The sequence below is a fragment of the Elgaria multicarinata genome, chromosome 3 (assembly GCF_023053635.1).
Source record: "Elgaria multicarinata webbii isolate HBS135686 ecotype San Diego chromosome 3, rElgMul1.1.pri, whole genome shotgun sequence".
In the NCBI taxonomy this organism is placed as follows: domain Eukaryota; kingdom Metazoa; phylum Chordata; class Lepidosauria; order Squamata; family Anguidae; genus Elgaria; species Elgaria multicarinata.
Genome location: NC_086173.1, coordinates 16,590,739 through 16,614,606, shown reverse-complemented (window position 1 = coordinate 16,614,606; position 23,868 = coordinate 16,590,739). Strand labels below are relative to the sequence as shown.

The window sequence follows — 23,868 nt, the reverse complement described above, 5'->3', positions numbered from 1 at the left end:
AAGAATTTACTCCAGCCAACAAAAACAAGGCTAGCAACTATTACCCAGAGGACCTTTTCTTCTGCGGCTCCCAGTTTGTGGAATGGCCTGCCGGGAGAGATTCGTCAACTTAACAGTCTTCCAGAATTTAAGAAAGCCATAAAGACTGATCTCTTCCGGCAGGCCTACCCAGTGGAATTTTAAGATGCCTTTTTTTAATGGTGTGCTGCTTTTAATGATGCACTGGTTTAAAATGTTTGAATTAGTTGTATGTATTTTATGGTGTTTTTATTAGTGTTATACCCCGCCTTGATCCAGAGGGAGAGGCGGGTAACAAATAAATAAATTCATTATTATTATTAACCCACCAGGGACTCCACCCCACCTATACAACTGCTGCTGAATTTGCTGCGGTAGCAAGAAAAACAGCACTATTGCATGGAATCAAAGGCTCACAGGAAGAGCACGGCTTGTTTGTAAGCAGAGTTGAGCTCCCCGGAGGCTTCCTTGCAAAATCATTGGTTGTTGTTTTGTGCCAGTGCCGCTGTGGCAGCAGCCAATTCAGCAAGGGTGGCGACAGAATTGGGGGCTCAGAAACAGCCACGGAAGGGGCCACACAGGGCCCGCCTGATTCAAAAGAAGCTTGCATATTACTCCACCACTGCAACACAGGAGTCTGTCAGACTGCAAAGGAATTGCAAGGGAGCAGGTAACACACCGAAGCTACCGCAGTGTTGTTAGAAGGGAAGGCCATGTTTGCGATTTTCTTTTGAATTAAAAAACCACAGAGGTATTTCATTTGTGCTGAGTACTGAAGGCAGGATCTGTGGTGTGTTCAGCCTTGGAGAAGCGAGGAAAGCAACAAGACGGTCTTGTTGTTTCCCAAGCCTCTCTGAGTCTCAGCACCAGGTTGGTGAGATCCCTCTCCCTTCTCCTGAGGCTGTAGAGGGGCAAGGCAATCTTCCAGAACTTGTGCTGCCTTCAGAAAGGAGCAGGAGACACCTTGCTGAGAGATGCAAGAGACAATAAGAGCAGCTTTCCTGGACCCAACCAAAGTCCAGCATCCTGTCTCCCAAAGTAGCTCACCAGATGCTTCTGGGAAGCCCACAAGCAGGACTCAAGGGCCACAGATTTCGCCTCCTGCAGCCTCCCACAAAGTAGTATTGAGCTTGGAGTTGCATTTCGCGACCGTGGGCGGTAAGTAGCCACGTGTCTTTGCGACTCGGAGCAAGGTTAGCGAGATTCTTCGTTTCCCACTTCTCCAGGCATTGGAAGAACAGAGGGGGAGGTCTCTCCAGAATTTAAATGTGCTTGCCAGTGGAAAGCTGCTGGCCACACTTAGTATGTTTGCATCAAAAACCTAACCCTGAGCAATGCAATTAAAGCCATCACCACTGCCAAAATCCCGCACAGAAGGTAGTATGGAGGAGCTGGGAAGGAAGTTCTTGAACATACCATACATGCCATACTCCAGATATCAGCCGGAGTGCCATAGATGGCACCAATTAGGACCTCCAGCGCCCGATACTGGCGCGTCTGAATGTCCTCTGTGAAATGTTTGTGCTGAGGAAATTAGGAAGATGGTGAATGCCATATACACGTACACTCACAAGGACAACACAACCCACATCCTGCACTCTCCACAATGAAAAGCAGTACATTTATAGAGATGTCATAAACGTAAATAAAAATCCCACGACAGGCAAGCCCTTCAAAGAGCCACCGTGCAGGCCAACTGAATGCCTCTTTCATGATGACACAGTCGCCTCAGTTCAGTGCTAGTGTGCGCTGCCCCCCAGACCAGAGCCCTACTTAACCCCCCTTCTACCTTCCAAAAAGCACACCGCCCCCCTCGCAACACCCTGCTCCTTTCAACATATGGGTCCTACCAATCCCCCACGTAAGCCTCCCTCTGAGATACCACTCAATATACTCCCCATGTGTATATGCTCTACAAACATGAGTTTCTTTTTTAACTGTATGACAATAAAGTTGCCAATGTGGTGTAGCGGCTAGAGTGTTGGGACTTTTGCCAGGGAGGTCAGAGTTCAAACCCTCCCTTCAGCCATGAAGCTCATTAGGTGACCCTGCTGCCAGTCATTTACTGGCAGCCTATCCTACCTCACAGGGTTGTTGTGAGTATAAAGTGGGGGCAACCCACCATGAACATATTAGAAGAAAAGTGGGCTACAAATGCAGTTACTAAGTGATAAATAATAACATACTTATTTCTAAGCTCTGCAAAAATGGAAAAAAAAAAACCTGAAGTATTTGTGATATAGATTTCTTTCTGGGTGAGGAGAGGGAAGGATGAAAATTCTTCTCTGTGCCTTCCAAGATTGCTGCAAATACCTCCTCATGTAAAGAGCAATTTACACTTCTATGGAAGTTTTCCCGGTTGCTCACATCAGAGTTTCCCCTCATCCCCATAGCTTAAGCCCTTAAACCAGCCCCCCACCCTCTGCAACACAACCCCCATTTCCTACTCCTCATGGACAACCCAACCAATGCTGCCCCCCTTTGGGAGTTTGTGGGGGGCACACTTACCACCCAGCAGGCATTGCCGAGATCTGCTATCTTCACTCTGATCTTGTCTGCATTTTGGGGTTCCAAGGGATTCACCAGGAATTCAGAGGTACCAAACGCTGATGGGACAGTTGAGGGTCGGGAACAGAGTTTAAAAAACGGAACGCCATTGTGTGAAAACACCTGCCTCACACCTGCTCTCTAAAATGAAGTGCCTAAAAACTGTCCAAGTGTTGTTTGGGAGGTATCAGCTCAAAATGGTGTTTTGAGGGGGGAAATTCAAAATGGCGTCTTCCTCTCTCTCTCTCTCAACCCCCACTAAATATAATACAAAATAAACTTGTCCATTGCCATCCATTATGTGGAATCGCTTTATTGCCTTGTTCAAAATGACTACCAAGAAGGGGTGGAGGCTGTCTGCTAGGTCTCCGTAAAATTGGCTGCTTCAGTTGGGTCGTCTTCTCATCAGGCTTGCTAGGGGTAAACAGTTCTGAATTCTCTGCCTCAAATGTGACAGCATCTTTCAATAACTCAGAATCACCTCAGAGGAAGGACACTCCAAAGAGCAGGGATGGGGAACATATGGCCCTCCATCTCTTACTGGACTACAATTCCCATCATCCCTCACCACTAGCTGTGCTGGCCGCAGTTGATGGGAGTTGCAGTCCAATATCTGCTGGAGGGCCACACATTCCCCACACCTGCTAAAGAGCGACTCATGAAGAAACACGTTCTCTTCAGAAGGTGGGTGATTCTTACTCTTAAAACATCCTAAAATTTAATCTCTTGGCCTGTAAGAATCATGTGCGCCTTCACTTTTACCTCAGGAACAAGGTGTTGCAACACTGGCCAAGGTGGGGAGATGTTGAACCTGGGGTTCTGGAAGGCTAAGCCTGTTAAGCAACTTTTGGGCCTATACACACGTTTCCTTGGACACCTTGCTATGTTGGGATACAGGACTGAAGGCGGATACTCACTGCTGGGGGAGAGAAGCCCTCCACGCTCCCGCTGGTTAGAAACACCCGACATGGCTGAGCCAGAGAAGAGGGACCCTGAGAAGCCTGAGGTTGCCGAGTCAGGGCTGAAATGGCGGCTGGCTGTGCCCGGCGGAGAATGCCCATTGCAGCTGTCATAGGCATTGTGCGTGTAGAAACCAGAGGATGATGTCAAGCTCTGGGGGCTGCAGGCCAGAGACCCCCCCAAGGGCTCGGCCCCTTCAACTGTGGAGACCAAGATGGGGGCTCCATCATGCAGGTCTACAAGAGAGGAAAGAAGAGGAACAGGGTTTCCCAGACAGTTTCCCAATGTTGTGAAAAAGCATGAAGCAGTCATCGTTTGGCCAAGAAAGAGCAACGGAGCTCTGTCTGTGGCTGCATTCACACAACTTTCCCTGACCTGTAAGGGACTTTATTATTACCCGGTTTGATTATTAGGTTTTTATGGCTTCTTTTTAAAAAAATTATTTAGCATTTTTAACTGGTCTTATATTGTATCTTTTTATTGTGAACTGCTTAGGGATTTTAGCATATTAGCTGGTATAAAAGTATTATAAATAAGCAAGCAGATGAATAAATAAAGCTGTGCATGCCAAAGGGGAGAGATGTGGATAAAAAGATATCCAAGGGACAGGGAGACATCAAAACAGACATCCTATTCAAGCACTTGGAATGCAAAGCATCAAAAAATCAAACCTATTTATTACAAATACCCAATGAACAATACTCAAATTTCTCTTATCACTATGGCCCTACTTCTCACTGAGGCGGACAGTCCGCCCGTGTTTGGAAGCTGCCCCAATTTGTGCTGCAGGGAGCTCTCAGGATTAAATATTCCTCTACACCAAAATTAAAATCCTTGCACACAGAAATCTGACCTATCAAGGAGAAGAGTAGATTAGAACCCTTCTGACATCTAGTTTTCTATGTGCAGAGACTTATGTATTGATGGTATGGAGAAGCATTCAATCCCATCAGGCTCTAACTGTAAGCTGATGTGGCATGCAAGCGGTCCTATGAAGCTAAACGGTGGGAGATTCAGGCCAGATTTAAAAAAAAGAGAGACATACTTCTGAACACAGCATGTAGTTAAATTACAAGATTTGCTACCACAAGATGATGCGATGGCCACCAACTTGAAAAGTTTTAAAAAGGGTTAGACAAATTAATGGCAGATAAGGCTATCAGTGGCTACTGGCCACGAGAGCCGAGCTTGCAACCAGCAATGCAAATGCATATAGAACATAAGAAGAGCCCTGCTGGGTCCATCCAATCCAAAATTCTGTTCACAGCCTGTGGGAAATCCACAAGTAGGACATGAGCACACTAGCCCCATCCCACTTGTGTTTCCCAGCAGCTGGGGCACATAGGCTATATGCTACCTCCACCTGATACTGGAGGAAGCATATAGCTCCTCCTCCATTTGTCCCATCACCCTTTAAAACCATCTAAGTTGGTGGCTTTAGCCACATCCTGTGGAAGTAAATCCAGCGTATGCTGAGTTTTTAACTGACCCGAGAATAGTTGTTTTAAATGGATATTGTCGTCTTTTAAACTTTTGGTGGTTTTAAATTTTGTATATCTGTTTTTAATGTTCATTGTTTTTAACTTTTGTGAACTGCCCAGAGAGCTTCGGCTATGGGGCGGTATATAAATGTAATAAATAAATAAATAAATAAATAGCCTTAACTATGGCCTTAGCTAGAGGGGGCGAAATCTCGGGGTGATCCCTAGGATTGTCCCTGTGTGTCCACGTGATGCACAGGGGATCCCTCCCTTGCCCAGGGATCTCGCCCTACCCTTTAGGCCCGTTTTTTCTACGGTCTTGGGCTGAGCCCGAGACCACGGAACGTGTGGCTGGGCGCCACGATTTGTCCCGGCTCCTCACGATTCCTCGTGAGGAGCCGGGACCCGCGCACTGGGTGCAGCACTCCTCAGGAGCTCTGCACCCATCGAGGGTGGGGTGGGGTGAGCAGGGAAAGTAATTATTTAAAAAAAAATCACTCACCTTTTGCACATGAGCGTTCATGTGCTGCTGGCCCTTTAACCCCACCCCACCCCCCGAAAAAATGGCGGGCACAACGCCTCTCCGTCGGAGGTCGTCGCGTGCCATGTGTGAACTGAGGGGGAGATCTCGTGATGAAAAAATTGCGAAATCTTCACCCCTTCATCCCGCTAGGTCTAGCTAAGGCCTGTGTGTTGTGTGAAAAAGTACTTTCTTCTGTCTGCCCTGTATCACTAGATTGCTCAGCCCTCGATGAATATGCAAACTGTGACTCCACTGACAAGCAGTTGTGTCTAAAGTCATGCGAAACATGAGTGGTTTGTTTAGTCTATTTATACGTCACCCTTGGGTGAAAAATCCCCAAGGTGGTTCACATATCAATATAATAAAATAACAATACAAGGAAATATGAAAACAGGAAGATTAAAGTTCCATCTAATCCTCTACTCCTGAATACAGGAGTAGAGGAGCAAGTGAAGGCACACAAGCCCAAATGTTTAAACTGGGCGAAGGGGAAGGAGAGCAAGTGCACAAATGGAGGATGTGTGTGTGTGTGTGTGTGTGTGTGTGTGTGTGTGTGTGAGAGAGAGAGAGAGAGAGAGAGAGAGAGAGAGAGTTCATCAAGCTTGCAGGCTTGACCACACAGGGGGAACAGGCTATACCACAGCAGGCTGCTCTCCATCCCTAAGCTCACCTGGGGTCAGCGTGGTCTCGCTGGCATCACCCGCTGCCCGTTCCTCCAGTTGCTGAAGGTCCCGAAGGCGTTCAGCCAGGAGCTGACTCTGCCGCTTCTGCTTCCTCTTCAGTTTCTTCCTCTTGTTCTTCGAAAGCTTCCCGTTCTGAGAGATGAAAGGGCCTCACGTCACAGGGCTGCGTGGGAACGTGGGGGTGGGTAGGACGTGTGTGTGGAAGCATGCCAATGAGCCACGGGCCAGTCCATGGGGTTAGGGGGCAGACACGGGGGGAATTAGAAAGAGCAAGCCAAGGGAATCACCTGGGACTGTCAGTGGGCAGGGGTCCCCCAGAACAGCAGAGGTGTCATTCCACACCAAGACACGCAAAGTGCAAGAGAATAGCAGTGTGCAAACAAATGAGGGGGGAAAGCGTAGCAAAAAAAAAAAAGGCTTTGCGTATTTGTAAGGTGCACAAGGAAATGCATAGAAACAGTACAAGTGTTAAGGCCTTAGTACTAAGTACAGCGGTGTCCAAGCTTCTCCACTCCGGACTGCAGGTGGGGGCTCATATGATTGAAATGTTCCCCCCTCAACAGAGAAAACTAGTGTGCCAAGTAAGAAGGCTAGCCTAGCCCCACTGTCTGACCTGCAGATATTCTACGTGCAGGGTGTATTTGTTTATTTGGGTATGGAGGAAGATGTCAACCATGTCAGCTCTCACTGTCCATCAGAAGTGGTACAGCCTGCACACAGGTCGACCACCGTGCTGAGCACTGGGCCTACGTGAGGAATATCCTACCAGGGAAGAGAAAGTTTGTGTAAGGGTACACAAACAACATAACAAGAGGGATTAGAGCAGGACAGACATGCAAAAGTTGGGCCTATAAAGCAAGCTGGATGGGTCCAAGGCAGGCCCCACTGTGGAAGTAAGCGGTTGTTCAGGTCAATCATATATTTAGAAGTGCCAAGAATAGCAGAGCACAAAGAACTGAGCCTCAGGGACCCTTCTTATCCTGTGAAGCCGAGCTGGGGAATATGTGGCCCTCCAGATGTTGTAGGCTAGGGCAGATGGGAGTTGCAGTCTGACCACATCTAGAGGGCCACACATTCCCCAGACCTGCTGTAAGGGACCCTGGGGCCCAGCACTCAGGCTGCACAGAGCTGCTACTTAAGGTAGTAAAAGGTCTCGGGGTTAGCCCTTGCTGGGCCAAAGCAAATCGAGGGGCAGGAGCAAATGAAGGACATACGGAGATAAGGGCGTCCTCAGTGGCAGAAGCGGGAACTCCGGAGAACAGGCATGAAGAGCGTGCAACCGGGAATGAGAAGACAAATAAACCACAACAGGTGTGCAAGGGGAACGATCTTGTACTTGCACAGGCAAAAAGGGATATAGAGAGAGATGTACGCGTATGAATAGATGGCAATATATACGTTTGAGTACATACGCAGGCATTTTTGAGATGGAAAAGGAAAACAGGCACATGAGTGTGAAAAAGAAAACAAAGAAAAGCTATAGTAGAGGGACATATGAACTACAGGCCTCTCTGGGGCATAGGAAATACAGGCCTCTCTGGGGCATAGGAAATACAGGCCTCTCTGGGGCATAGGAAATACAGGCCTCTCTGGGGCATAGGAAATACAGGCCTCTCTGGGGCATAGGAAATACAGGCCTCTCTGGGGCATAGGAAATACAGGCCTCTCGGTGTCCAGCAGAGCAAGGCAATGGCCACTGCAAGACCCACCACTAATGCAAGAGAGCAGCAGGAACAACCACTGGGCATCAGAACCAGGAACTAAACTAGGAATTATGGGATTTTTAAAAGGACCATTGCTATGCCATTTCCATCTAGGTGCAAGTCCATGAACCTGTCCAAGTTCCCCACACATGTGCACCTGGGAGCCACATTACAAAACATGGGTGTCATCCCACATTCAGCAAAGGAAATCCTATTTTAAGACTACACAGTAAAGTTAGTGGAATTATGCAAATTCGCTCAGCCTACATAGCATTCCATGCAAAGAATTCTAGGTTTTTCATTTGCATTCAGGTGTGGGCGTGTGGTTGACATATACACATCCCAAATATTGGTAAGACTCTTAATCTGACTCTAGACCGTAATCGTCTTCTCCCTCTCTAGGCTGTGGTGGACCAATCACAAGATGAAGCAAGACAGCGGCTGCCCTGAGGCAACAGGTTTGGAGTGCCCTTGCAGGCGGGCAGAGTGAGAAACAGACTGTTCTGATTCACAACCTGCTCTGAGAACAGCCCACGCATGGTCCGGATCGCTCTTCCTTTCGCTGCTGCTGGCTTCCATGTGAAAAAAATGTCTTTGGTTGGATCTGTATGTCTGGACTGTTGGTAAATGCAGGTGTGGCCTTGGATGCAAATTGCTAACCAGGTGAGGGGGTGGGGTGGGGTGAAGGCCCATCTATCCATCCATGCATCCATCCATCAATCCACGCATCCATCCATCCATCCATCCACACACACAAGGCAAACAGCTGTGGTGGGCAGCAGCCAGCTAGCTCCACAGAATGAGCAAGCTCGAAAGACAGACAATCGCAAACTTCCATTTCCCCCCACCACCCCTGGATGGGGTAGGGGCACCCAGAGAGAGAGTGTGTGGGGGGACTTACCAGGCTTTCCTGGGGTGCAGAGCTGACTGAGGGAAGAAGTGCACAGATGGAGTGAGGAGAGAAAAGGGGGAGAGAGAAAGAGACAGAAATGATTCCCAGAACCACACAGCCAGGAAATCCAAGGCAAACAAACATCAAACAGTAACGCTAAGAAGGTACAGGGGCACACGAAGGAGAGGATCTGGAGGGCCAGGCTCCCCAGTGCAGCTAACTTTCAAGGGCCAGGGAAGTGAAGCAACGCTTTATCCCCTTTCAGCCCAATTTTCTCTCTGGCCACGCTTGGCACAGTCTTGAGTAGGGATTTACCACTTTGGGTGATCCTTATCAGAATCTGAGCCTGATCAAATTAGTCAACCTTGGGCCCTCCAGATGTGTTGGATTGCAACTCCCATCATTCCCAGCCAGCATGCTGGGAACGATGGGCGTTACAGTCCAAGACATCTGGAGGGCCAAAGGTTGGCAGAAGTTGAAATAAATCTTGCAAAATTTGGGGATTGCAGCAGCATCACTTGACCTTCCACCAGTCTACGGTCCTACAGACATGTCCATTCGTGCTGTTCTCCAGCAGCTGTACCCAGGAGGTCCAGCACCTCCTCTCTGCCAATGAGAAGCTGGAGAAAAATGAACTGCAGGGGGAAAAGGGACAGAAATCATGTCCACGCACGTGGAAGATGCGGAGGGCATTCTTTTGATGCAGATTTTGGGAGATCTCAGTGTAGAGTTCCAGTACGTTTTCTACAAAGCACACACAGCCCTGGCTGCCACCACTTGGAGCCTCCTTCCCTCCCTCCCCAGCAGTGAGCAGGTACCTCCCCGCCTCCCATAGCCTTTCAGGCCTTATACCAACTCCCCACCCCGCACACAATGCATTGTCCCGCCACACCCTTCCTTGTAATGCTCTCCATTTTCTGGCCTACTCTCTTTAACCATCTCACTCACATCCTCTCTCTGCCACAGAGACAGAAGAGATGAAGCCAGCCTTGCCTCAACCCGGCACCCTCCAGATGCACTGTACTACATCTCCCACCATGGCTGACTAGCCCTGAACTTCTAATGGCAACTAGTAAGGAGAATGGAGGAAGCTGCTCTACTCATCTATATAGAGGTAGGTGTGTGTGTGTGTGAGTGTGAGAGAGAGAAAGAGAGAGAGAGAGAGAGAGCCACTTTCTTTTCTTCTCTCTTTCCCAGCCTCTCACTTGTTTCAAGTCACTTTCCAAGCTGCTTTTAAGTCTCTGGGGTCTGAGGATCTGGAATCCCTGGCTCAACAGGTACCAGTTGGGCCCTCCATCTGTCACGTCCCAGGCAGGTGTGGGAAAAATGACGGAAAAGGCAATGGAACGTCCTGACAATTCAATGTGTCTGTATGTTGGGGGTGTGTGTGGTTGCCCTTCTTAAAAGTAGCCCTCCTGTAAAAAAATATTGTCAACCAGGGTCTAGCTTTTCATGAACCAACATATTTTAAATTTTGCTGCACATCTTACCAGGTTATTATTATTTTTATTACTACTATTACATTTATATCCCACCTTTTTTCTCTCTTGCAAGGAACCCAAGGCAGCTTACAGGGTCCTCTGCCTCTCCATTTTATGCTCATCAACAACCCTGTGAGGAGACTGGCCCAAGTCACACAGTGAGCTTCATGGCCCCAGTGAAGACTAAAACTCAGATTTCCAAAGTCCCAGTCTAACCCTCTAACCACTACACCACAGTTGATGCTACCTCATCATTCAGGTAAACCTTTTCTGTGTATTATGCTTTGTGAAGGATTCTCTGGACAATTTACTTTCCTCAATATCACTATAATCACATTTTTTTTCCTGCCCCCATTCCACCCCCCCTTTATCATAGTTCTTGTGTGTTCAATGGCTACCTAATATTATTGTATTCACTGACCCTGTTCAGATGACACGCTAAACCATGGTGGTTAAGTATTTTGAGCTAAACATTACAGCTTAGCGTGTCACGTAAATCATGAGTTAGCATGTCATGTGAACCATTCTAACCATGGTGGCTATATAACCATGGTTTAAACATGCTAACCATTTTTTGTTGTTGTTGTTGCAAAAGGCTTAGTGGCCTAACCATGGCTTAGTGTGTTGTCTGAACAGGCCCACTGTAATATTAGCCACAGTTGATTATTTTTAAAGTCAATCTAATGGAGATGCTTGCTTGCTAGTTACAAACTCTGACACAACACACACACACACACACTCATCTTGCTCATCTAACGAAGAAGAGGAGGATGAAGCCAGGAATTACCCTCTTTTATATGGTGTGCCTATAGAAAAATGACAGAGCACAGGTAAAATGTGAATATTTACCTGCAGAGCCAGAGGGGGGTGGGTCACCAGCCTGTTGCCAAAGGGTGGCCTCAGCTGCCAGGCGCCGCACATAACTCTCGTCTACACACAGCAGGATGTTCTCCGGCTTTATGTCTGTGTGGATTATTTTGCACTTCGTGTGGAGGTAGTCGAGGCCCTGCAATACCTGGGAAGGCAGAATGCACACTCAAATGGGGAACGAATATCGGGTTCTTTATTTTTTATGTCAAGAAATGGTGATTTCATGTGTCCTGAGGCTTCAGAGTTTGTGTATGCTCAAGCCCCAGGGTCCTCTTCAGGAGCAGAGGGAAATAGGTGCATGCAGCATTGGCTCCTTCAATTGGCAGGCAGAGCAACGCCTTCAGACTGGCCAGACCAGGCTTGTTATATACTACAAACCTGTCCTTGTGCTCTGATCAACACACACCAGTAGCAGTGTACCGTACTGAGGATAATACAAGATAATATTGCAACCAATATCTGAGCAGCCTAAATACGAAAGTTGGAAATGAACAAGACTGTACAAACTAAGCTCCCCCTCCACCAACTTTACAATGAAAACCATATTTACCTGTCGTAGGATGCTCTTAACACAGGGTATAGGAAGCCCTTGGTAGTTGGATTTGATGATCCATTTCAACAGCTGGTGCCCTAAAACTTCAAGGACCATGCAGACATCTGGGCAGGGGCCAAGTCAAGGAGAGACAACAACTGCTAGAATGACTTACCTGGTTGTGAGTGATGAGCCAGAACACACACACACACACACTTTCCCCAGAATATTAATGAATCGTTTAAAAATGTGTCTTAAAATGGATTTGGGCCAAAAAGTGAGAGACAAAGAAGCATGCCAGTGTTTTGCAGGGGGGAAATGTTGAAAATAGATCCTTGAGACACCTGGTTGTTGACTACAAGCCACTGTGAAGGCTAAGCACCTTCCCAAATTATCACAAAACCTGGATTTATTATTATCATCATCATCATCATTTTATTTTAGAGTCTCCCTCATGCAAAGGATAGCAGGAGTGACTTTTCTGCAGGGAATTATTGGCTGTTTGTCATTTCTTTCCCTTTGCATTTATTAAACAGGCAGCAAAGGAGAGGGGGAACATACAGCAGCCCCTAGAATACAGAAAAGAACTATTCACTAATGGCAAGGAATTAGTGTATTTGTTTATTTACAATATTTATATACCAATCCATATCTAAAATAGGGTGTAGGAGAGAGGGAGTCTTGCTGAGGTTTACCAGTTTCCAACAACTACTATTATTACACAGACACAGCATTTTTTAAGATGGTATGTGGGAACTCCTGGAAGAATGGAAAAGGAGCACTGCCACCCCAAGACATTTACTTAAGTTCTCAGAAAGACAGTGCGCATTGCATCCAGGCTACCTGCAGGATCGCCTTCTCCTGTACAATCTGCCCTGCACACTCAGGTCCTCTGGGAAAAATCTACTTCAGCTAGCAAAAACTAGATTGACAACTGTGACCCAGAGGACCTTCTCTTCTGCTGCTCCCAGACTGTGGAATGGCCTGCCGAAGGAGACTCATCAACTTGACAGTCTACTAGCATTCAAGGAAGCTATAAAGACTGATCTCTTCCGGCAGGCCTATCCAGTGGAATTTTAAGATGTTTTTAGGATGTTTTTAACAATGTATATTATGTTTTAATTCAGTTTTATGTATTTTATTGTTTATTGTTGTTCTCTGCCTCGATCAAAATGGAGAGGCGGGCAAGAAATAAATTTATTATTATTATGTGATGCTCATCATTTCAGTTTTCATGGCTACTAGTGAATAGATGCCTTTGACAGTACGCAACCACAGTAAATGGGACACCCCACACAACTCGGTGCCCTCCACATATCTTGGGACTACAACTCCGAGTATCCCCCAGCAGCATGCAGGACGGGGAAGGCTGTCACATTTTATCTCATGTACAGCGCATCATCATCCATGAATGTTGTAACTGGAGGGAAATATAAATTTTCCCAGTCAAAAAATACAGAAATATTGCAGCAAATCACTGGCAGAAGTACTATGGGAAATGCACTGGGGGAAATGTTTCATAGCCTAGTAACAGTTGTGGCTTTATTCACCAGACACCTGGAAAGGGCTGCAACCCTTCCTGCAAATACACACAGGCCTAATCCAGCCAAAAAGCTCATCACCAGCTCAAACTATCACTACACTGTTTAATTCCGGGTAGCAGGAGGTGGTAGATTGCAGGACTGAACACTCCCTCACCCCATCCTAGAAAAATCTCCAGAGACTAGATGTTGGTGGGAAGGCTTTTCAGGTTAGATTTCTCCTTGGCCTGCTAGTTTTCTAAGGGTATGGAGGAATTGGGATCAGTTTTTGTTTTGTTGGAGAAGCATTCAGGCAGTCTCGGTCTAGATCAGGCTTTTGCCAACTAAGTCAGGTATTTTTAGAAGCCACATTTTTGGAATCAGAGTGGATCCCAATATTAATTGAACAGGAAGAGGCATGATTTTTGTAGGTGCCCCTATGGAAGGATACGGACACCATTGATCCCTGAGATCTTGAAGTCATCGATCAGTTGGACAATGTTCTCGCGCTTGGGGTCACTGGGATCGGAGTCCCGCACCTGGGAGGGAGAAAAGGAGGATACTAGGTTAAAAAAAAGGGGGGTGAACAAAACATCCTAGATCATGGTCAGCAACTGGAAGTCCCTGGGCCAAAACTGCCCCCTCCCACAGTTGTCAACCTAGAGACAAGAGAAGTGACATTTGTTGCACTTTGGCCACATTCTTCAGAGGGTGTAGAGAGTAGCCTACAGCTCACAAATCCATCCCACACTGACCCTCAAGGGAAACTAGCTGCTCCTTCTAAGCTAACTATTTCCAACTCAGCCCCCACCACTACCCTTACATGAAGAAGGGTTGCCCCACCTTGTTACAGGGAGAATCAATCTACACATTCAGTTTGATATTATGGTTGCAGGTCTAAAGGCACCCTAGAAATATAAGAACGCCATGCATGTGGACAGCTAGACTAGAATCTCTGCCCCCAGTATGCTAGTTCTCAACATATAGAGAGCTTTTATTAATGTGAGAAAGCATTCAGTCCTTCACCTGCAGTCTGAACTAGCACAACCCCATATTTTCAGGATTGATACCCTGCCTTTTTAACAAATGCTCAAGCTGGCTTACAGTCAAAATAAAAGCAATATGGAATAATGGAAACAAGAAAAATATCTTTAGAGTCACAGAGCAATCTAAAAAGAACTAGAAGACAGCATGAAAGATGTTCAGTAAGAACTCGCTAGAATCAAAAAGTCTTTGTTGCCCAAGTAAAAGTGAGCAGCAATGGAACCAGGCGGGCCACCCTTGGGAAACTGCTCCAAATCCTGGGTGCCACTGCTGAAGAAGCCCTCTCTTGGGCCTAAACCCAATGTACTGTTAGCAGAAGAAATTGCTGCTCTGTTGACGCAAGCAGTTCACAAGCACTAGTGGACCACTTTGTAAACTGAAGAGCCGTAAGCAGTTTCTGGGGTTAGGCCCAGAAAATCAGTGCTAAGGCTCAATCCGAGACCACATGAAAGAATGAAGGGAACATGCATAGGGTGAGTCCCCCTCCCCACAGTGCATTGCCATACCAGCAGGGGGTGGAGAGGGGTCCGGGAAGCCAAGCAAAAGGATTTCCAGTTATAGGACCTAAGTTTTAGGACCTAAGCACTACAATTGGAGGACTGGGGTGGCCAGAGGGTGGGGAGCGGGAGGCAAGGCCCCAAACTCACGCATTTCAGCAGCTTTATCTCATCCACAGCGGTCTCCGTATAGTGCACAGCGCTCTTCACCACTTTGAGGGCAACAAAACGCTTGCGCCTGTTGTGGGGGAACGGAGGGAGGGACTGGATTAGTCCTTGCTCCCCCTATCCACTCTTCAAAAAACATATTGTTCCATTTTATGTTCCCAACAGAGCCTCAAAACTGCTGAGTAAAAGCTGCAACTTCAGCTTCTATAAGGCAACGACCACCTTCCAATACCCTCCCTGACCTCCCTCCCAGAACCCCTGGATCTGTTATCCCCTTGCACCAACTCAGCCTTTTGTACTCACATTCAGGAGGTGGTTAGAAACATTGGGTTCTCCCACACACACACTCCTTTTCATTATCATAGATTAAAGGTGGGGAGTCTGGTCAATATTAGTGATGGTGAGCCTCAAACTAGAGGGGGTTCACTATTTTGGAATTAGTTATGAGTAAAAGGATGCAATCCTGTGAATTATACTATAGGTTCTGTTTTCCGATTGCATCTGTCCTTGTGCTAAGGCACTAATTTGGGTAAAACGTACACAATGTGTGGCCCCAAAGAGGTGAAAGGGGCTTTTCTACCTTTAAAAACAGGATTTATTTATTTTTTAAAAAAACAAGTTTCTAGTCCTCAGAGTAACATAAAATAACATGAATTTATAAACTCTCAGCACATTTCTCTACTCCTTTCCACTCCGTACTCTGGATCTATTTGGAGTATAAATGACTTCCTGTATACTTTCATTTTTCTTCATGTGTGCACCTCAGTCTGACCAGTCTGAAAATATTACCTGAATTAGCTTTCCTTCCCTCTCATTTTGATAGGGGACAGAAAATGAGCGTGCATGTTCCTTTTCTTCCCCCCCCCCAAAATACTCACTGAATGTCCCAACAAAGCCAGACAGTAGAAAAGTGGCCCCAGCCGAGTTTCCGCACCACATGGTAGCGCCCGTTGAACAGGTCCCCAATCTTTACTGGATAATACCCACCTAGTAAAGACACAAGTGGTAAGCCAATTAATTATACTAGCGCCGAGACACTACGCACCCTCCACCCGCACCCTTATTGGTTCAGACCAAGGTTCATTTAGTACTATATGCGAGTTATTTATAAAGGAAGTTTATACATTTCTGTTATTATTCTTTAGGGCATGAGGGTTGAATCTCTTTTAGCCCGAGGGTCGCATTCCAGTGCTGGGCAGGGCAAAAGGGGTGGAGCCAAAAATCCACACCTCCCATAATGCAATGGATCGAGGACCTAATAATATGATCAACTTTTGAATGGGTGCTATATAGACGCAACTTGCAACTGGATAAATATACGGATATCTGGTCTGCTTTTCTTGAAACCTTTGTATAACTCTCTCCTTTTTTTCTTTTGTTTAATAAACGGTACATATGATGGGAAATGACAATAATCTTATATACGTAACATATGGGTCGTCGTCCCCCCACTTTCACAATGTATTTTCTGTTCTGTTGGTATTCACAATAAAAAAAAAATACCAGCATATTTTCACTTAAGGCCCTCACTGCCAGTAACTAGGGCTGAGGAGAGGCGTTTCAACTCAATGATCAGTGGTTGGGGAAAGGGAGTGTGGCCATCAAGGGGAGCCGAGAAGGCCAGACTAGGATCCCAGGAGGACCAGATGTGGCCCCCAGGCCTAAGGTTCTACACCTCCATCTTGACCAGCATCTTCTCTCCAACAAAAGAAAGGCAGAAGTTTCTTTGAAGCTCACAAGCAGATGGTGAAGGCAAAAGTCCTCTTCCACTGTCTTCCCCAGTATCTGGGACTAAAGGCCAAAACACACATTACTTTACATCTATTCCTAATAGCTACATCTGCTTTCCCCCCTCCTCCATTTTTGCTCTAGAATAAGCACAGTGGCCCAAATCTAGATTGGAACTTTAGTATGAGGAGGGGGGTAGGGAGGCTTTTAAGATCTGTATTGGGGCCCTGTGCTTATTCTAGAGTAAAAATGACCAAAAAAGAGGCATTGTCGCTAGATTCAGATTTAGGGTAATGTCTGTTTTGGCCCCAAAAGAATGCTGCTTCTGAGTGCCCCCCATCTCTCTTAATTCAGGACAGAGAGCCCATCCTGCTCCACACTTTGCCCAAATACCTCGGCAGTAATCTCGGGGGTCCTCTTGTTCCTCATCATCAGATCCCAGCTGCCCTGCTCCGACTGCAGCAGGGAGAGGAAGGGGGAGTATTGGGGGGGTACGTGGAGTGTCATCTGAGCAGGAGGGACTCAGTGGTCTGGAAGAGGGTGAAGGGAGAAAGGAAGAGACAGAGAGACAAAGAGACCCATCAGAAGCCACTGAGAGAGTGAATACCTCCAACTCCCAACAACAAATTATTTCATTTCATTTTTATCCTACTTCTGTAGTTAGAAACATCCCCTTACAGACATCATTTGCCTGTTCCGGACTGAGAGCCACCGCCTCTAAAGTGGAAGAGCTAAAACAACAACGGGTCCTGCAGCATCTTGAAGACTAATCAATTTATTATGTCTGTAAACTTTTGTGCACTACAGTCCACTTTACCAGATGCAGAAACCAAAGTTTAAGTAAGTGCAACTTTGTGTGCTCAAATTTGTCCCAATTACCCACAACTCTCTCGTCACCTACTCTTGTCAAAATTTAGTTAGATTGCAAGATTTCAGGACAGGGACCTATCCTTACATTACTTTATAAAGTACATCAATGGTACAATAATAAAATAAAATACCAATAACCTCTTGGGGCAATCTTTTGTACATACCTACTGCCTCCTCGTCCCTCCTGTTTCGTCTCCCCCATCTCAGCAGATATATGGGGTAGGAGTCGCAGTGACCAAGCATACACCAAAATTAATGGGCAGAAAGGCTATGAGCAGCCCATCTGTTGCTCTTGAACTTCCAGCTCTTGTCCAAGGAAGAGGCGGGGGAATCGGCTGAGGTCCTCCCCGGGGGGGGGGGGGGGGGAGAAACTATTCCTCAGAGGAAAGCTCCCCGGTCTGGATTCGAGCTGCCAATTCTGGGATGGAGCCGGAAGACTCTGCTGAAGCAGACCATGCCAGTGTCTGGGCACCTTATCTGTCCCACATGCTCCCCTCATTAGTAAAAGAGGAATTAATACCTTGTGAGCTCAGAACCCTCCTCCCCGTCAGAGCCCAAATGCGCATAGAGAAGAGAGCCGGGCAGGGGGTTAAAAATAGCCCAACAGCCCCCAGCAGCTGCGGCCCAGGATGGGAATGGAATCTGGGAAGGGGGGTGGGGCTGACAAGGGAAAGCAACCAGGCCCTGTGTGGTGTAGGCCTTGCACCAATGAGGTGGTAACCCTATGTCTGGACCAGGCTATTCCACACTGCAGATGTGGACTTCCTCCACAAAAAAACCATCCCCTGCCTAAAGAGCCCCAGCTGTCAGAGAGAAGAGATTTTTGCACAGCTTCTCTCTAACATAGCAATTTCCTTTGTGGAGAATTATTATTGGGGTGGGTGGGTCTGAAACAACACTCAGTCATATCAGCCTCTACCTGACTACCTCAGTGAGAACTAGGCCTTAGTTCAGTGTTTTCCAAATCAGCCTAAATGTTTTTCTTCCTGGCCTCTCACAGCACATGTAGGGCACTCTTTGCAAACACAGATAAACTCCCCAAAGGATAGATCTGGCCCAAACATTACATCTGGCTGATGGAAGTACCAGTAACCAGCACTGATACTTCCATCACCCACAAATGGGGCTCTATCTTTGTAACTGCAGAAAGGCCTCAGCCTCACCACATCTTCCCTCAGGCCTCGAGTTAAGGGGCTCCCCTCCCTCAACAAAGAAACAGAACAAACTCCATTTTGCATGCACCCAGATTCTTCATAGACTTTGACTTTGTCTTCAGAGACACAAGGCCAAACTATCAGGGACGAACTGAATCATGCTGCTGATGGACAAAGAGAATCTTACCAAACATCAGGCAGACGTAAAATGAGTGGTGAAATGGACTCTGGTAACCATCCTATGATTAGTGGAAATGTTTGTATTTCTAAGGCTGCATTCCTTTATATACTTACCTGGGAATAAGTCCCATTGAACTCAATGGGGTTTACTTCTGAGTAGACATGCACAGCACTGCATTGCACACAAGTCAGTACAACTAGTATTGAGCGATCCTTTAAACGCATGCCTCTTGAAGATTTTGATGGCAACAATATGTAACCTACCCAAAGCAAGTAAAACTACCCCCCCAAATTATAGTGTATAAGGCTATTTCTTATCCCAAACTATACAGATTTCTTAGGTATGAATCCATCTATCCATCTCATCACACTTTACATGTTTAAGGAGTTCCTTTTCTCCCTATATAACTGTAGAGAAAGATGGGGTGGGAGAGATTCCGTTTCAGATACTTTTGCCTTTTGCAAGTACTCAGGAAAGGCCCAAAGCTTGACTTGAGTAACAAACCTACTAAGGCATAGGTGGGCAAACTTTTTGGGCCATGAAATGGCTGCTATGGGAGGCATAGCAAAGGACAAATAACCTGCTCAAAAGAGCACATGGCCCAACTCCTTTGAATCCACAGTTATCTTACCTGATAGGTAAGGTAAGCATCACCTCCAGCATCATTGATACAGTATATATTACAAAAGCCCATGCTGCAATAAACAAGTTATACTGCCACAGAAGTATTATCGTAGTTGTATTTTGTTTGTTTTTCCTTGCAAGATACTTAAGGCTGACTCTTCTGGAATCTGCACCTTTGCAAAACACTCAGCGTTGATTCACGCATGCACATACGTCGCCGGATTTCTCAACAGCCCAGTGCATGAACTGACTCTACTGAAAAGCACGGTGTTTCAGGCGACACTAAAGTTCTCTGCATGGCCGTTACACTTGTGTCAATGGTCCATTCACACGTGACGGTCGTCAAGCGATGAACTGTGCATGTGTGAACCAGCTCTTGAGAAGCCATAAGCAGCCCCGCAAGCCCCCATGCAGTTCTTCTGCACCTGTTCTGCAAGAATCTGCTTGCAGAATTCCCCGCTCCCCCGCTCCGCAGAAGACCCCGCTCCGCCCCCAACGCAAGCCATGCTCGGAGAAGGAACGGCACCTTGCCCTGAGACCTGCAGTTTGCAGAGCCCGGAGCAATCGCTTGCATTCCCTCTCCCCACCCCAGCCAGGACAGGGTTGTTCTGTTCACTGCCCTCCCGCCGAGCTAAGATACCGGCTCAAACAATCTCTGCCTCCCGCTCCCCCATTCATCTCGCCCCACACTCACCCCGTGGGGGTCTCGCTCTCGGCATGCGATGGGGGCGGCGCCTTTTCCTTCTTATGTTTCTTCTTTTTGCCCCGGCCATTCCCCGGCCCTGCGGTGAAGGGGAGGAACGGGGGGGGGGAGAATTAGCGCGTGGCGGTGGTGGAAAGAGACCCTCTCCCTGCAAAAGTTTCCAGGGCAGGCTTGCAAATGGCAGCAGAGTCCGGCCAGGAGGCACCCCCCCTCACCTCCTCCTTTGCACCTGCAGTAGCCCCCTCCCGATGCAACCTCCAAGCCTCCTCCCCAAGTCAAAAGTTATCTACACCCCATCCCCCAAGTACGCACCTCCTATACTTTTGGGGGCAGCCGCCCCCTCCTTACCTTTCTTGCTGCTCATGGCCCCCCCAGCCCCTGTGAGCTCCATAGAAGCTCCGGGATCCCCTTGCGCCTGCGTAGGCCGGCCCCTTCCCAGCCCCTGTTTCTGCTCCACCACGTGAGGCTGGAAGGGAGGAGACTGGCCGTCCGTCTGCCTGCCCCCATCCCAGCACCTCGTCCCCACGCGCTTTTCTTTGACATACTTTACAAAAAGGGAATTACGCTGTGTGTATTCAAAGAACAAATAGCGCTCCTTAAAATGTGTTCACAGTCTTCATGACCCTTAGCAATCGCCACCCAGGCAGCAAAGGTGGGGCTTCCATATTGCAGTTGGGGAAAACTGAAGCTGAAATAGTGATTCTCTCTCAAAAACAATAACAAAGGTAGCCGAGTTGATGGCAAAGTAAAACGCCACAAAATCCAAATGAGTGCCATATATTTATGAGGTCAATGAAAAGCGGACAAGGATGGTACAAGCTTTCCGTATTTCTTCCTGCAAGATGTTACCAAATGCAGGTTTCAGAGCAGGGGAGTAAGGGAGGTGGGTGCGGGAATCTGACTTGATGGTGAAATGAGATTGCACACATTCAGAGTCCTGATGAAGAGATCTGGAGATCTCAAAAGTTTACGCAAATTTTTAGATCTTTTGGTTAACCGAATGAAGGTATTACACTGATGTGATTCTCTCAAAGCATTGTAAAGCCATCGTTTTGTATACACTTACTGGAGAGTAAGTCCCCCTTGAACACAATATGTTTACTTTGGAGTAAACTATATAGCATTGATTAACACAGGGAGGGAAAGGCTCAGTGGTTGAGTCAATGTTAACCATTAACTGGCCTGATGCGGGAGCATCAGGTGCCGAATATGGAAAAAGTGGTGACTCTCCCGCTCCAAAGGGCCCTCCTCCAGCAGGCCCAAGAAGCAGCCATTCGCTTCTGCACTTGCCTGCCCTGCTCCGTTTGCATGCCCCCCCACACACCTCCCATCCACCTGCCCTGCCCTGCTCTGCTCACCTTACATTTGTTGGTGCATGTATGCATGTGCAGCCGCCTTACCAGCACACTGCCTGTCGCGTTTCTAACTTCAGGAGCCACCTGGCGCTTGCAAGGTTAGCCAAAATATCGCAGGAACTTCTGGGACCTTTGCAGTAGCTTGGCTGATCTCACATAGGTGCCATGAGGCTCTTGACGGGTGGCACATTAGTGAGGCAGGCACACATATGTGTGCCAAAAAAAGTAAGCTGTTGGGTGCACAGGTGTGCAAATTGGGTGGAAGGGGCAGCAGCAGTGGGTCCCCACTTCAGGCAGCGACCTGTGTAGGACGGGGCCTGGGTGAAGTACATATTATCCAAGGTTCAATCCTTGCATCTCTACTTAGGGCCAGGAAAAAATCTGGTCTGAAACCTTGGGGAGAAGCTACCTGTCAATCCTGGGGTAGGTGGACTAATGGACTCAGTTCCAGTTTTGTAGTGTTCAAAGCACCCATTCCCTTGAACTCCTAACATCACCCTGTAAGGTAGGCTAGTATTATTGCCTGTAGAGCCACCATGAGCCAATGGTAGAGGTGTGGTTTGAACTAGCGGTTTCCTGATTTATAGTTCAGTCTCTTGGCCATTACACTACACCAGCTCCCTAAACACACATAAGATCATCCTATAAGAGGTACTTCAATTTTATTTTATTTTTAAAAGGAGCGCATTGAATTCAGGGCTTCTGGGTGGAAGCAGAGTTTCTGTCCCCGAACAACATTGCTTCCACCCTGTTCTCCATCTTACCATGTATAATTCTGTGACAGTAACCTCTTTGCACTTGTTAAGGACGCTGTCCCATGTGACAATTTCTCCGTACAGACATAATTTCTCTCTGTTTACATGTTGCGTGCATACACACGCAGAGAAGAGTGTATGTGCTGTCACACATAAAACTACTATTTTATATGGGGAAGCCCTTGCAGTGTGCGGCACTGAAATTGGAGCTCCTGGTATAATAATTTTGAATATTCATACCTCAGCGCTGAAAGGCCTTACCTCTTAATTGAAGTCATAAAAGATAAATGAATGCTGTCAAATCACACACCTGTATGTGTTCTTTCTAGCTCTCCTTGTGACCCACGTTGGACCCCTCAAGGCAACATGACAAATAACCACTAATTTAGTTAACAACAGGTTGCAACAAGTAGCTAAACCACATAGACCTACGACTTCTCAGCAGTTACAACAGAGCAGAACGCAGTTGCAGAAACCTGATTTGCGCAACTGAAGCAACCGAAGAGTAAAGCGCCCACCCATGGTGTAGGAGTCAGCAACTAGAGGACCCTGGGTTCCCCTTTCTTCACACCTTGCGTAATTTGTACACTTCTACCATGTCTCCCTGTACTTACCTTTTTTCTAAGATAAACGGTCCCATTCATTGTAACATTTCCTCATAGGGGGGCTGCACAGCCCCTTGCTCATTTTAGTTACTTTCTGCACCTTCACCAGCTCTACAATATCCTTTCTTGAGGTGTGGCAGACAGAACCGTACACAATATTCCAAGTGTGGTCATACCATAGATTTGTATAATGACAGTATGATATTGACAGTTCTGTTGTCAATTCCTTTTCTAACTATGCCCAGCATGGGCCGACCAAGGGCAAGATGGATGGATGATATTCTGGAGGTGACAGACTTGACCTTGGGGGAGCTAGGGGTGGTGACAGCCGACAGAAAGCTCTGGGCTGGTCCATGAAGTCACGAAGAGTCGGAAGCAACTGAACGAATAAATAACAAATTCACCACAACTCCCAAATCCCCCATCAGCGTATATGTGAACTTGGGATTCTTTGTCCCAACTTGCATCACTTTGTACTTGCTTACATTGAACTGGATTTGCGATTTTAATGCCCATTTCCCCAATTTGGAGAGATCCTTTTGGAGCTCTTTGCAATCCTTTTCTGTTTTAACCACCCTAAATAAGGTGGTCATCTGCTTCTTTGTTTGCCTCTCAGGGACATCTGGCCTCTATCAGAGATGGCATATTACAGTTCTTATGTAAAGTAGCATTCAGCCCTTGGCAGGACAGGGAAGGGGAAATTGCCATGCCATTAGCTGGCCCATTGGATGGTCTGCAATGATCAAAGGATACTTGGAACCAATGTAGAGACTATTGAGAAAGTCCTAGATTTGGAATAGCCAAATGATAGTCCTGGTTTAATCAGGGACTCGCTGTGTGGCCTTTGGCTATTTATTTAGGATCAGCTCCCAGGTCTGCAAAATGGGAATTTAGTGACCTACTTCACATGGCTTATTTAATTAATTTCAAAGGTTGTTCTAGGGATCATTAAGTAGGTTGCACATTACACAACG

The 23,868-nt window shown here is 47.0% G+C and overlaps 1 protein-coding gene across 2 annotated transcripts in view; it reads right to left on the bottom strand.

Moving 5' to 3' along the window:
- Positions 1–20,598, bottom strand: part of SRPK3 (SRSF protein kinase 3) — a 30,174-nt gene extending 9,576 nt beyond the window's left edge. The window contains exons 1-13 of one of the 2 annotated variants that reach the window (XM_063119409.1): positions 20,528–20,598; positions 20,171–20,258; positions 17,041–17,177; positions 15,798–15,906; positions 14,902–14,989; positions 13,662–13,749; positions 11,709–11,815; positions 11,138–11,303; positions 8,817–8,842; positions 6,200–6,344; positions 3,483–3,761; positions 2,527–2,624; positions 1,435–1,542 (exon numbers count right to left, since the gene is read on the bottom strand). In XM_063119409.1, coding sequence (XP_062975479.1) covers positions 1,435–1,542; positions 2,527–2,624; positions 3,483–3,761; positions 6,200–6,344; positions 8,817–8,842; positions 11,138–11,303; positions 11,709–11,815; positions 13,662–13,749; positions 14,902–14,989; positions 15,798–15,906; positions 17,041–17,177; positions 20,171–20,258; positions 20,528–20,570 — 1,482 coding nt within the window. In that variant the 5' untranslated portion in view covers positions 20,571–20,598. Of the gene's footprint in view, positions 1–1,434; positions 1,543–2,526; positions 2,625–3,482; positions 3,762–6,199; positions 6,345–8,816; positions 8,843–11,137; positions 11,304–11,708; positions 11,816–13,661; positions 13,750–14,901; positions 14,990–15,797; positions 15,907–17,040; positions 17,178–17,681; positions 17,946–20,170; positions 20,259–20,527 lie in introns of those variants that run through there. The other variant, XM_063119410.1, reaches the window with a different exon arrangement.
- Between the last annotated feature and the right edge of the window lie 3,270 nt (positions 20,599–23,868).